Here is a 14,766-nt window from a genome sequence, read left to right as displayed (position 1 = left end):
CAGGACTTCTACCAGTCTTTCAGTTTGACAGGGCTTTGTGCTAACCTCTCTGCCTTGCAGTGCAGTGTACATGTGTGTCCATGCCGCGAATTCCTGGGTAAGAAAAGGAACTGTTGCCCTGGTCAGGGGGCTCGGTTGGAGCATCGTTGTATACCCAAAGGTTGTGGCTGTGGGCTTGGTTCCCAGTCAGGGCACATACCTAGGTTGTGGGTTCCATCCCCAGCCAGAGCATGTACAGTGGGCAACTGATCAATGTTTCTCTCTCTCTCTCTCGCTCTCTCTCTCTCTCTCTCTCTCTCTCATTGGTGGCTTTATATGTAAACTTACGGTTAGTGTAATTATTGTCAGTAGTCATCTTTCAGGAACTTTTTGTTGTTGTGCAGCCTCCCCCTCCCCCCTCAGCCCCCCATCCCAACCCCAAGGAAGGGGTGTTTTGTTAAAACAAATGAAGAATTAGCAGACTAGGCCCTGCCCCACACTTATTGCACACAACTGGCTTCTCTCTGGGACTGTTTTTAAGCCTTCTATAAAAAGACTTCCAATATATTTAGTACTCTGTAATGGAACATAATTCTTTATAATTTTTTTTCCCTTGAAATACATGCCTTGAAAAAAGTTGGCCTATTATGCTAGACTTGGAGAAATTTTCAGTTATACACTAAAAATGAATTATAAGGCATATGCTCTTTTCTTAACTGCAAAATTTATTTATAACTTTATTTTATCAGTTATAAGCTTACATTGATGCTTGGTGTCTGTTAAAAGACACAATTGATTCTAAACCTAATTTCAGAGATAAGAACTATGAAAAAACGCACATCTTAGAATGGATGGAATATCTAGGATGTTAGCTGGGAAGAAGTACTGAAAGGCTCCAAAGAGATTTTTAAAAGTTCATGGCCTGATTTTTATCTTTTGGTAATTTTGGAGATACCCTCACCACTCATGGACTTAATCCAATGTGAATTTATTTAGTGGGCAAATAATGTGCATTCATACAAGGCTATTTTCAGACTTCAGTTAAGATTATCAGTGGGGGAGATCAGGAGATGGATAATTTTAAAAAGTGCTTTGGAAATATACCTTTATGTAGAGGATGAATTCTTGGTATAGTTTATGCTTTTTGAATTATTAACTTACATTAACTAGAGAAGCCATATATATAGCAATGATTTTAAGTCTCTAAGTTTGTCGTTGTGATTTCCTTTTTTTTACTTGTTTTTTTAAATTCTCACCTGAGGACATGCCCGGAGGGGAAGGGGGAAGGGTATCGATGTGAAAGAGAAACATTGATCAGTTGCCTTCCCTGGGGATTGAACCTGCAACTCAGGTATGTTCCCTGAACGGGAATCGAGCTGATGACCTTTTGGTGCCCAGGATGATGCTGAACCAACTGAGCAACTCTGGCTGGGCGTGATTTTCTTTTTATTGTCTAAAAAGCTTATACCTTACTCTCGGCATAATGAAAGCTAGTTGAGTCAGATTTCATTGAGGGGTGTTTTTAGACAGGCGGAATCTTATTTGCTTTATATTATAATTTTAATTTCTACCTTTTGGAAGTCTCCATTAGCTACCCTGAGAGTAGAAGATAAAATTCAAGCTGTTTTTCATATCCCTAAATTAAATATAATCTTATAGTTATTACTTTAGCAAATTATTTATTCAGCAGAGAAATAAAATGTCAACTTTGTTCATTAGAAGAAGACTTTAGTGTTTCAGTTTTTAAAGAGAAAATAATTGATATTTTTATAGTTTGTATAGCTGTATTCTTAACTAATAGGATGTTTACTGACTGTTTTCTTTCTAAATAGGACAAGAATATCAGAGAATTGAGTTTGGTGTTAATGAAGTAATTGAATCCAATGACACTTTGCAGCGAACTCCCAACTACAGTATTTCAAGCACATTGAACCCTCAGGCTCCTGAATTTATTCTTAGTTGCACAACTTCCAAAAAGACCCCTGATGACATAGATAAAGAAGCCAACTACAGCTCCATTGACTGCCAATACCCAGGCTCTGCCCTTGATCTGGATGGCAGTTCCAACGCAGAAGCGGAAGTTTTGGAAAACGATGGCACCTCGGGTGGTCTTGGACAAAGGGAGCGTAAAAAGAAGAAAAAACGTCCACCTGGATATTATAGTTACTTGAAAGATGGCAGCGAGGGTAATATTTCCCCCATGGTCAATGGCCATGCCAGTCTAACAATCCTGAACCACATATGCACAGAGGATGTAGAGTTGATGGGCGATATGCCTTTGTTGGGAACACCCAGGACTTGTAGCAGCCCTCAGGACTCCACAGACTTCGTCAGTGGCACTGTGCCTGGAGGTTCTTTCCCTAGAGCCCTGGACAGCAATGCTAGGACTGCAGGGCCACCTGAGGGCTGCCAGGGGCCTAACTTTGAACAGTCCTGTCTTCCTGCAGAGGCTGACAGGGACAGCCTGTTGAGGACAGCTGTGGCTCACCCTTATGTTGGGACTGATACTACTGAAAACCTTGGCGTTACTAACGGACAAATACTTGAATCCTTGGGTGAGGGCTCAGCTGCCAATGGGATGGAGTTGCACACTGTTGAAAGCATGGACTCGGACCCAGCTAAGGCCGAGAGCACTTCCCCTCCCGCCGAGGCCCTGGCCTCTGTGGCGGGCACCACTCCTGTCAGTCAGCCTAAGTCATGGGCCAGTCTTTTCCATGATTCTAAGTCCTCTTCCTCCTCGCCTGTGGCTTCTGTGGAAACTAAGTATTCCCTTCCTGCCACATCTCCCCTGGTCTCTGAAAAGCAGGCTGAAATCAAGGAAGGGCTTGTTCCAGTTTCAGAGGATCCTGTAGCCATAAAGATTGCAGGTATAGTTCAAAAGATACAGGTGGAAAGTGAAGAGGGGAGCAGATCTTATCGCCTGTTGAGTGAGAAGTTTGAGACAGTCTGGGCTTATAAACTGTGGTGATAGATTGTTACCCAGAGCAATAGTAGATTACCTGTTTGTTAATAGGAGTTTTTGAAGAACGCCTGTGCCTTACATGTTATCTAAAAGCAAAATAATTTATAAACAAAACGAGAGAGGGTTGTCATAGCTTTATGTTATTTGAAAAAATCTCTGTTACCAGTCCTTTTCTATTGTCAAATGACATTTCCATTTCTTGCCCTTTGATCAAGTACTTCTGCTCCATTGTGACTTGTCCTATCTGTTACACCTATTGTACACCTTTGGTATAATTCCTGATTTGGACTCACTTTGCATTGTTTCTATATTTTTTAAGATATAAGAAAGCATTTGGGGTTTTTCTTTTTAATGCCTGTTTTGGATTGAGTTAATGGATTTTACTTAGTTTTAACACATCGTAGTTAGCTCTTGACACACACAAAAAACCTAACAGTTTGACTCAAAGTTAAGGTTTTATTTTGAAGTGCTAAGGCTCAAAAGTAGAACCAATTCACAATAAAAATGTAAAGCAGCATAATTTGCAACTTTTTAAGTTAAAGTAGGAAGTCGTAAATACAGAGGAGCATGCATGTTTATATGTATCTAGGAAGCCAGAGCTATTTCATCAGGTTTCATCATACCATGTTTAGTAGCCTATTCTAATGAGTTCTTACCCTATTAGCCGAATTAAAATAAGCTGTCTTATTGAGGCTTCATGTGATATCTTCTGATTTAACATTTTGGAGCACCTGACAGCATTACCAGGCATGAGGAGGAATGTAGTAGCAAGCTCTAAAATGTATACCCTTTTATGAATGGTCACAATTCCATCAAATATAAAACATCCTTTCGATGGCAGTAAGATGACAGCAAGCAATACTTTTTTTTTAAGTGAGCATTTTATTCCTTATACAAAATACATTATTTTGAATACTCTTGGTGTCTGCAGTTCTCTTAAAAAGAGGAGATAATTGATAGGCCAGTCATCATTTTGGACTTTATTACCTATTTTTAAAAGCCAGGTGATTTCTCTTTTTATTATAACTTTTAGAATGTATTCATTGCAAGGCAATGCTGTTAACAGGATAAGGCAGTATAAGTTTGTATAGATTAAGTTAAAAGCTATTTTAACCTATAATGATAAATGCATGGTGGGATGCTTTTAAAAATGTGTATTCTAAGTTGAAAGTCTTGAAGTCATTGTAGTTATACTTTTGTTCCTAAAAATTACTTCACAAAGGAAAACCTCTCATTCCTGGGGAATTTTCTCAATCTTTAGTTACAGTAAGAAAGAAAAGCTTCATTTCAAATGTTTTAAAACATTATAGTCATAAAACTTTAAATGTGGTTTGATACATAGTTTGCTTTGTTCTACGTGTGTTAAAGTCTACTTAACCTGCTAAATCTAATGTTAACTTGCTTTGTAAAATACTGTGAATGTAGGAGCTCTTAGTTACTTGTATTAGGGGAGAGCATTGCTACAATCCAAGTAATTATTTTTGAATTAATGTGGTGTGTCTCCCCCCTCATTTATTTTCTTAATCCTATTTTGATTAGGCCAGTTACAAAGATGAGTTAATTATCTGAGCAAAAGTTTAGTTCCTTTTAAAATACTTTATTCTTTTGAGCCTGTTTATTGAGCCTTAGAAATACAGAACGTGGTTTGCTGACAGTTCTCAGTATTACTTTCTGTAAGATAATGCAGTGGTAGTAGTCACATTAAATAACACTTGGAATTATATAGAGCTTAGGTAAAATGGTATTGTTTGGAATATTTTTCCCTTTGTCATAGTCTCCTACTTACAGATTTACTTTATAAAAGTGATAAAAAATGCATTCAATTTGCCATGTTAGATTCACTATCACAAATTGTCCTTAAATGGGCATGCCTTTAAGTGTAGACCCACTTATTTTAAGCAGCATTTGACTGAAATTCTAGCAGCTCCATTAAAATATCTGTTGATTTTGGTTATCATAGCATTTGCTCTACATTAGCATCTAGCTGGTTCTACTGAGAGAGTAATTTTTATGTTTATCATTATACTTACTAGCTTTTGGGAAAGAGGGAGAAGAGAACAGTTCAGACATTGTCAACTGTTTTTTGAATTCTTAGGATAATATCAATATCCACAGCCAATTTTTTTTATCTCAGGTTCATTTATTTTGGATGTTCACATTTCTGGATCATCAGCCCTGTCATTAAGTCTCTGTTCAACTAACTTTTGTATAATCACAAGTGAGATGACAAGTGAACTGTAAAGAATGCAGATCATATATAAGGACTTTTGAAGTGGAATACAACCAGCTCTTGATTATTCGTAAACTGTATAACCATTACATTAATGGGTTCTGCTTTCAACTTCTTGGTGGCAGGGCCATCTTCACAGTGTAGATTATTTGTGAGCATTTTGTTCCATTGGCTGTTTCTTAAACATAAACTCTATTTAACAAGGAGATGGAAGGGAAGAACACGTCAACTGAAACACCAGTAATGGAGAGAGCAAGAAAATTATTACAGGTTGAATCTGCTCAGGAAAATGAATTTGTGTCCATATTTAATTGAAATGTAAACAAAAATTTAGCCTTTTATTGATCTTTGTTTTTGTGGTTTGTAAATCATATTTATATTCACCCCCTCCCCCTTGGGGAATGAGTTCTCAAATAGTTTGTATTTTCTCTTCAAATTCTCCAAAGTAGCGATAATGTAGCACGCCCTAATCCAGTGGTCGGCAAACTCGTTAGTCAACAGAGCCAAATATCAACAGTACAATGATTGAAATTTCTTTTGAGAGCCAAATTTTTTAAACTTAAACTATATAGGTAGGTACATTGTTATTAACTTAATTAGGGTACTCCTAAGACTTAGGAAGAGCCACACTCAAGGGGCCAAAGAGCCGCATGTGGCTCGCGAGCCACGGTTTGCTGACCACTGCCCTAAGCTAAAAAGAGGTACAGCACCTGTTGGCAGGAATCCGCCCTTGTGAGTTGAGAGTTCAATCCATATCTGATTCGATATGTATATGTCCTCACTGATGTTTATGCTGTGTCTTTGTTTTATAGAACTAAACTGAGAGCCCCTCCACTAAATAAAAACATAAGCGGATCTGTAATCAGTGGTACATTTGGGTTGTGTTGCTGTCCTCCACATGATGAGATAACTAAGATAGCACATGTTCTTCCATAGTGATGTAATGAGGAAAAGAGGAACTCTTGGATAATGTTCTGGACGATTAGGAAGATGACAGAAAAATAAGTCAGCATATCAGAATGTCAATTATGGGACCAGTTATTGAGTGAAAGACTCAATGAAAGTTCTGCACTTTGCGTTTTCATGGATTATAAATGGTAGTATGACTTCTAAATCCTGATTTTAGGAAAACAAAATTTGATGTGTAAAATGTGTATAGGAATAATCATAGCTTATATTGACTTAAAATTTTACAGTGCTTAGAATTGCCACTGAGTTTATAAATAATTTCATTTAAATGGTATGTTGCAACATGCAAGCTCCTATATATGTCTTGTAAAATACAAGAAACGGTATTAATCACTCATTTTTTCTGTATGCCAGATTTCACAAAGTTGAACTTTAATCCAGTCATTTAGTGTTTGAACTATTACAAAAGTGAAGACATCAGTTTCAATTTCTCATCTCTGTGATATGGAGTCCTTCTGGCATTTGTTCCATTCCAGTATCATTGTTTTGGGGAGGCCCACTCACTGCTGGGGGAAAGGTGGGCTGGGGAAGTCATTTAGGAAAGGTACTCTCTGAATGGGTCTGAGTAGTAAATTACACCAACAGTGATGATTGAAAAGAAGGGAAAAGGCTGAAACCGGTTTGGCTCAGTGGATAGAGCATCGGCCTGCGGACTGAAAGGTCACAGGTTCGATTCCGGCCAAGGGCATGTACCTGGGTTGCGGGCACATCCCCAGTGGGAGATGTGCAGGAGGCAGCTGATCAATGTTTCTAACTCTCTATCTCTCTCCCTTCCTCTCTGTAAAAAAATCAATAAAATATATTTAAAAAAAAAAAAAGAAAAGAAGGGAAAAGTTTGGCATTACAATAAACTTGTGATTATTTGCCCTAAAAAGAAGGGAAAATAGCTTACTAAGAGTGCTGACTTGGGACCACATGTCAGATTTAAAGTTTTAGTTTCAGGAAATAACTTTGCCTTCTCTCCTTTATGACTGTCCTTTCTGGATTTGATTTTTTAAAAATATATTTTATTGATTTTTTACAGAGAAAGAGAGAGGGATAGAGAGTTAGAAACATCGATGAGAGAGAAAAAACATCGATCAGCTGCCTCCTGCACACCCCCTACTAGGGATGTGCCCGCAACCAAGGTACATGCCCTTGACTGGAACCGAACCTGGGACCCTTCAGTCTGCAGGCCGACGCTCTATCCACTGAGCCACACCAGTCAGGGCATGGATTTGATTCTTTTTACTTTTATAATTATAGTGCTTATTGGACTTTAGGCTAGGAATGAAATAGTGAAGGAAATGGTGATATTGTTAGAAAAGGAACTTAAATAGAGCTATGAGTTATGAAAAAATTAAAAGCATTTATACTGGCTTGTCTGCAAGTCACGAATAATTGACTTTTGAATTATAGAAATAGGATTCATTCATTTTAACAGGATTCAATAATAGTGACGGGTGATGACAGGAATTAGAATGGTCTTGCATCTGTGCTATTTTACTAGGAGGGAGAAGAGGAGAAGTGCACCGACAAACTTCATCAGAAGTTAGTGTCTGTCTCAGTTTGGGGTTATTGAAATTATTTGGGGCAAATTGTGATAGAATGTACAATATGTTACAAAAATGAACCTTTAAATTATTTGGATATTTGGTCTTAAGAGAAAATCCTAGTCAGTAAGAAAATTGTAATTTTTTACAATATTGCAATCTTTTTGAAATGGAACTTTATTAATATATGTTGGTAGAACTTAATTTTAAGGAATTTAAGCTAACATTTCTTCTTGGAGTACTGACAATTGTACTCTAAAACTTTTCCATAAATTAATATTAGTGCAGCGGTTCTCAACCTGTGGGTCGCGACCATCGGAAAACATATATAGCATATCAGATATTTACATTACGATTCATAACAGTAGCAAAATTACAGTTATGAAGTAGCAATGAAAATAATTTTATGGTTGGGGGTCACCATAACATGAGGAACTGTATTCAAGGGTCGCGGCATTAGGAAGGTTGAGAACCTATTATTGCTTTACCCTATATAATAAAACCCTAATATGCAAATCAACTGAACAGCAAAATGACCGGTCACTATGACGTGCATTAGCTCAGCGCAGGAGCTGCCCCCTGGTGGTCAGTGCACTCCCATGGGCGTGGGGGTGCTGGGGGCTCAGCTAGAAGCCAGGCTCACGGCTGGTGTGGTGGTGGGAGCCTCTCCCGCCTCTGAGGCAGTGCTAAGGAGCAGCGAGCCCAGCTTCTGGCTGGCTAGCGCAGCAGTGGTGGCGGGAGCCTCTCCTGCCTCTGCAGCAGCGCTAAGGACCCCTCAGGGATGTCTGCCTGCTGACTTAGGCCTGCTCCCCGCAAAGGTCCTGGACTGAAAGAGGGTGCAGGCCAGGCTGAGGGAACCCCCCCCTTTCCGCCCCACCCCCACCCCCCAGTACAAGGATGTCATGCACTGGGCCTCTAGTTTTCTAATAAGGATTATGTAGTGTCTGTAATGAGCTGACAACCCTGCTAGGAGTTTTCTGTACTTGTGTTACATTATCACACAGTAGCTTCCCCTATGTCTGATCATGGTACAGTCTGTTACAGGTGAGGAAGGAGTGAAGTCATTTGCTCCAGAGTGTGAAATGAATGAAGTGGCAGAGCCAGGGTGTGAACCCAAGTGTCTGGTTTGTCTTCCTGGACCCTTGCCCTTGCCTTTGCCTGCTTTTCCCCAGGGGTGCTCCTGGGGGCTTTCTGAACTATGTGATAGAATGACCTTTAAAGTTTACTGGATCATTTCTGTCCAGTTGGAATGCAGCCATTTACCATAACCAATAACTTCAGTCTCCAGATGGTTAATTCATCCCATGCTACTGTCTAATACAGGGGTGGAGAACGTCCAACCCGTGGGTCATATAAGGCCCGTGAAATCTGGCTTGGCCCTGCCAAGGCATTAGGGGTGAGTTAATTAAATGTTTGACCAAATATAGCAGGCTAATTTTTAAATTTTGTATGGCCCATGAATGATGTGATAAGTATCCAAGTGACCCTTGGCAGGAAAAAGTTTCCCCATTCCTGGTCTAATATGTACTTACAGTATGCCATTCACTATCTAGGTCAGTGAGTAACAATTGGCCTTGCCTTGAGAGTTGTCTACGGAATAAGGTAGGAAAGGAACAGGTGGCAGCTCTTATTAGCAGAAAGAGAAGGAATCATTTGCAAAAGATGAGGAGGAGACTTGATGTAGCCAATAGGGATGACACTATCAGGTTAGTGACAGGCCATGAAGTCCTGTTACCCAGGACGGGGAAGACTTGGCTGAGTGTGAAGTGTCTATAAAGAGCTGCCTATTTAGGGAAGGAGCTACATCCCCCTGATACAAGGTAGCCACTGATAGTGTCTGTTGCTAGGGAGATACAGTGTGTAACTTAGATGCCTTCAAGGAAGACTGTTTCCAGTTGTTAGTCAATGTTACTTTGAGAGTAGTGTTTAGGATCTTTGGAAGATAGTAATAACAGAATGGTTATGTATTTTAGCTTATGGAAGACTTGCCACAGTAGAGAAAATTTTTCTAGAATAACAGCTTAATCATTAAGGAAACTCTAGATTGTTCAGTGTTTCTATTTCCTAAGTCTGTAAAGACTTGTTAATCTACATTTATGAATATTGTACCAGAAGGCTCTTTTAAAGAATGCTAAAGACTTAAGAATAAACTAGTTTTGTACATTTACTAATGAATCCTGTGGTTCTACATTGTTTCAGAGTTTTTGCCTTTTTAATTTTATAGATATATAATAGAGGCCTGGTGCACAGATTCGTGCACTGTTGGTGTCCCTTGGCCTGGTATGAGCCCTCTCGCAATCGGGGACCCCTCGGGGGATGTCGGAGAGCCGGTTTCGGCCCTATCCCCACAGGCCAGGCTGAGGGATCCCACCGGTGCACGAATATGTGCACCAGGCCTCTAATATATTATTGCTTTCATTTATAAGTTTATATAAGAATACTGGTCCCTTTCCTCTGAGATTCATCAGTCTGTTCGATGTTTCCATGCCTGTGCATTGAGCGTCTGCCCCCTGGTGGTCAGTGTACATCATAGCAAACAGTAGAACTGTCGCTTAGGCTTTTATATATATTTATATAGACTAGAGGCCTGTGCACTGGTGGGGTCCCTTGGCCTGGCCTGCGCGGGTTGGGCCAAAACTGGCTCTCCGACATCCCCCAAGGGGTCTCGGATTGCGAGAGGGCGCAGGCCAGGCCAGGCCGGGCCAAAGGACCCCACCGGTGCACAATTGGGGCTGGGGAGGGACTGCGGGAGGGTTCCAGGGAGTGCCCGGCCCATCTTGCCCAGTCCCATTTGGCCGGACCCCAGCAGCAAGCTAACCTACTGGTCGGAGCATCATAGCGATTGGTCAGTGCGCGTCATAGCGATTGGTCGAACAGTCACTTAGGCTTTTATATATATAGCTGTCTACTTGGAATGTTCTGTTACTTGCAGTTATTGAAGAAACCACTAGGTGATGCTAAGAGACTTGAATTTCATATTGTGGAAGATCAACAGTGAAATGGCTTTTTTACCTGCCTGCTCCTTAAAATACACAAACCAAAAGTAATGGGCAGAAGTTGGCATCAGTTCAAGGGGAGGGTTGTTTAGAAACTAAAGATTTCTATCCAACCAATACATGCTGTTTCCCAGCTGAATGTTGGAAAGAAGTCAGCTATTAGTCAATTTTAAGTTGGATCTGTTCTCTTAATTCCATAGGGTTTGAATGTCTCATTCTCCAGGGGTGCAGATTATTCTGGGTGTGTGGCTTAGTTAAGAACATAGGAGGAGATGGCTTTTCAGTGGAGCTGAGAGCAGTTCTTGATGTTTTTGTACCTGGTTCCTTTTTCAGAGTGGAGTTAGCCTTGTCATAAATGATTTTTTTGTTTAACAAGATATGAATTTAGAGTACTTTTGATTATCTATAAATATATTGGTTATTTTGTGTTTTGAGTCTATTATAACAGTTGACATGGAAGGGAAGTTTTAGATCTTTCATACCTGTCCCTGGCCATTTTCTTTCCATTTTCCCCCAGTGTCTGTATTGAACAGGAATTAATGTCATCAAGCCCCTTCTCCACCTACCTCTTGGACCTTCACCCCAAACCCTCACCCTAGAAGACTTCGCTTCCTATGCCCTTGAGACCCTGAAACCTGCTTCTGCCCCCACTACTAGTTCAAATTCCCTGTCCTTCTGGATCACTGTTAAGGGCTCTCCTGGCCTGTCGCGTAGACATGGTGCTGCTTCTCTTGCTGCATGTGTTGTCAGAGTGCACACTTCCAGCCCAAGCTGCAGGGGCCTGTGTGTATGTTAAGTATAGAGATGTACTTGCTGGTCTGTGATTGTAAGTGTACTATTTACTAGTGTCATCTGAATACCTCTTCTCAGCACCTCTAAAAAGTAAACTCATTATCTCATCACAGCACAGAACAAAAAGTCATCTACTCATCCTGTTGTATTTCTTCTGTGGGTAGAAGGCTCTATTACCCCAGCTGGAGACGTGCTTCTGGTATCAGCTGCCATTTGTTGTCCTTAGCCGTGGCTGCCTCAGGGTTTATCCAGTCCTTGGGTTGGGCTGAGCATCTCCTCCACTGACCGCTTTCAGCTTCGCCTGCCCTGTGATGTCCCTTCCTCCCTGGCTGCAAGCTCTCCTGCAGCAGGGCCGCTCTCAGCCATTTCCACCTCTCTATCTCCGTGCCTCCAGCAGTTGGTGCCGACAGGGCTCTGCAAAGGGCAGCATGTCGTTTAACAGAGGTCCCGGGTTAGGCAGTTGATTTTGAGTCTTACAGTTCTGTAAAAACTTAATTGGTTCTAGATATAAAAATACCATGACAAAGATTTATAGGTGTCATGCTGGATGTTCATTTGGGATTGATGCTTATTTGAAAATGCAGGGGTTTTTGTAGTGTTTATATTAAGTAATTTCCATTCTGGGCACACATTGGAAATTACAACTGTTGTGATAATATGGCTCTAAGACAAGATGTAAAAATCCGTTGTAAGTAGATCTTAACCTGTGGAGAAAATTTAGTATCTGAAACCTTAGAGTAAAAAGATTTTAAAGTGGAACCCGTTGTCTCCTGAGAAGAAAGAGCCCAGCCTCTGGAGTCAGGTAGACCCAGGTTCACGTGTCAGTTCAGTTATGTGACCTACACCAATTACCTGACCCCTCAACCTCAGTTTTCTCATCTGTAAAATGGGAGTGATACTGCTGTTTGCTTGATAGGGTTAAGATGATTATGAATAATACAGATAAAACAGCACAGTGTCTGCCGCATGACGGCTACTGTCTGTGCTGGGTGTTATCACATGGAGGCCCCTGGTTCAATTCTGTATATGATCCATTACTCATAGAAGGCACAGTACTGTTCCCTGTAGTAAGAGAGGTGAGAAGAGTTTTGCAAGCTTAGTCTAATTGAACAGATTCCATTGGGTTCTCTTGAGCCTGTAATGCTTTCCTTTTTATAAAAGGGAAAATTATTCCCTGTGCTTCCTCAATTAGAGGAAAGAGGGCATTTACTCTCACAGGAGGGATGGAGGGAGTGTGTTGACGTTAGAATTTTGCAAATTAGTTCCTTCATTTAATGCTTAAGTCTGGACCAGCCAGTCCAACTGTGTTTTAGAAAAGGCTTCTTTTGTTTGAGCAGTGCCTTGGAGGGATGCTGCCATTAAATGTATGGTCACCTGTGCTTCTTTCCTAGTGCACAATGTAAAAGTAAAGGGAGGCTGTGTGGTCTGGCCATACACAGACTATGCATTTCAGGTGCTGGATGTGTTACCTTGCTCCTGTGTGAGCACAGGCAACTACTTAACCTTTCAGGGCCTCAATTTCCTTATTGGTGAAAGGGGATAGTGGTGGTACTCCTGGATTAATAAGGGTTAAGTACAGCCAGTTAACATATGTAAATTGTAAAGCACTTGCTAAGTGTAGACAGTGTCCATAAATTGTAGCTGTCACTGTTACAAGTTTCATAAGACATTTCTGAAAAAAATAATATTTAAAGCATTTAATTTTAAAAATCATTACAGCATTGTATAAGGATGGCATTTACAGCCATCTGTGAAGCAGAGTGATGTCCATGGGTGAAATCCGAGGATAAGAAGCTTGTTTCTAAATGGAATAAGGGAATTCCCGTGTACAAAACAGTCCCTAAACTCTACTTCTAATGAAAAATACAATTCAGTTCGTAGAAGCTGGTAGTCCCCAAAAACAGTAATTGAGCACCCACTGTGATGTGTTGTGTGCTGGAGTAGTTGCTGGTGATTCATTCAGACATGAAGGAGACTAGGGCTCTGCACGGAAACCCCTTTATAGCCAGGGTCTCCAAGACCACGCTGTTACCAAGGCAGGCCTAACTCGTCTTTAAGAGAAAAGCCTGTCTTTTTGAAATCCTCTAATACTGACATTTGTTTCTTATTAAAATAGTTCTCATGCTTCCTAGTTATATTCCCACAAGAAGACAAAAGTTGGTGTTTGGGAGAAATCTTTTTAAAAATTTTAATCGTTAAGTAATGTACATGATGTTGAATGGAGTGAAACTTTAATCCTGTATGCCTTTTCTTTGGATATGTGCGTTATTGGAGGGGTTTTGAACACTCTCCCAGATAGAGCATAAGAATTTACTTCAGTGTTCCTCACTAGATGTCATTAACTTCTTAAATATGCTTCTTTACTCTTTCAGAGTTACTGGAGAATGTAACCCTAATACATAAACCAGTTTCATTGCAACCCCGTGGACTGATCAACAAAGGAAACTGGTGCTACATTAATGCTGTATCCTTCTTAGATGCTGTCCCAAGGCCGACTTACTACAGTTTTCTCATCCTCAGCCTCGATGGGGCATCTACCCTAAATTTTGAATCCAGAAACGTGGTTCCTTAGTTTGCCTACCTTGCTTCAAAACAGTGTTATTCCTCATGCTCCAGAAAGATTTGTTGATCTGGTAATGACAGAATCAGGCAAGTTTTATTCTTAGTAGAGTGGTCCCAAATACTAGGGCAGAGTGACCATTTACAAATGGAAATTTTGTTTTCATTGATTTATCTTGGTTGAGCCAAGTTCTTGTATGTAAACTGCTGATCGCAGAGTAAGCCCTTAAGTGGGTATCAAAGGCCGTTACCCCGTGATGACTTGGTTTATTCCCTTTTGTGTTTACACATCTGAGTTGTTTAGTGTCCTTGGCTTATTTAGTTTTATGTGTTCTTGTGCTTGATGTGCCTTTTGGAAATTTGGTGTCTGTTTCATTTCCTTCACACTTCCTTACTGCCAATATTTAGACTCTGCAGGCACTGGTTGCTTGCCCTCCGATGTATCACCTGATGAAGTTCATTCCTCTGTATTCAAAAGTGCAAAGACCTTGTACTTCCACACCCATGATAGACAGCTTGTAAGTAAGGTGCTTAAAAATCTATTGAAGGGGAGTGGGTTTTTTCCCCTCTGATTATTAGAATTCAAATAGTTTAGCAAAGTTTTTGATTTCCTGCAAATGAGCCCTATGCTATTTAAAAAAAATTTAGTATTCATGATATTGTATGGAAGTTAACCAGAAATGGAATTGGAGCATTGTTTATCTGTTTTCTTTAGAGTCTGTGAAATAAATGTTAGTGTTTACCAGC

The 14,766-nt window shown here is 40.3% G+C and overlaps 1 protein-coding gene across 2 annotated transcripts in view; it reads left to right on the top strand.

The window, feature by feature from the left end:
* USP10 (ubiquitin specific peptidase 10) overlaps positions 1-14,766 on the top strand; it is a 55,854-nt gene that overhangs the window by 27,466 nt on the left and 13,622 nt on the right. For both annotated transcript variants that reach the window (XM_014536686.1, XM_014536688.1), the window contains 3 exons: positions 1,812-2,846; positions 13,833-13,924; positions 14,428-14,537. In XM_014536686.1, the coding sequence (XP_014392172.1) occupies positions 1,812-2,846; positions 13,833-13,924; positions 14,428-14,537 (1,237 nt within the window). The remainder of the gene's footprint in view (positions 1-1,811; positions 2,847-13,832; positions 13,925-14,427; positions 14,538-14,766) is intronic.

The sequence above is a fragment of the Myotis brandtii genome, unplaced genomic scaffold, assembly GCF_000412655.1.
Source record: "Myotis brandtii unplaced genomic scaffold, ASM41265v1 scaffold165, whole genome shotgun sequence".
NCBI classification, from domain to species: Eukaryota; Metazoa; Chordata; class Mammalia; order Chiroptera; family Vespertilionidae; genus Myotis; species Myotis brandtii.
Note: the sequence above shows the minus strand (reverse complement) of the source record. Positions and strands in the feature narration are given on the sequence as shown.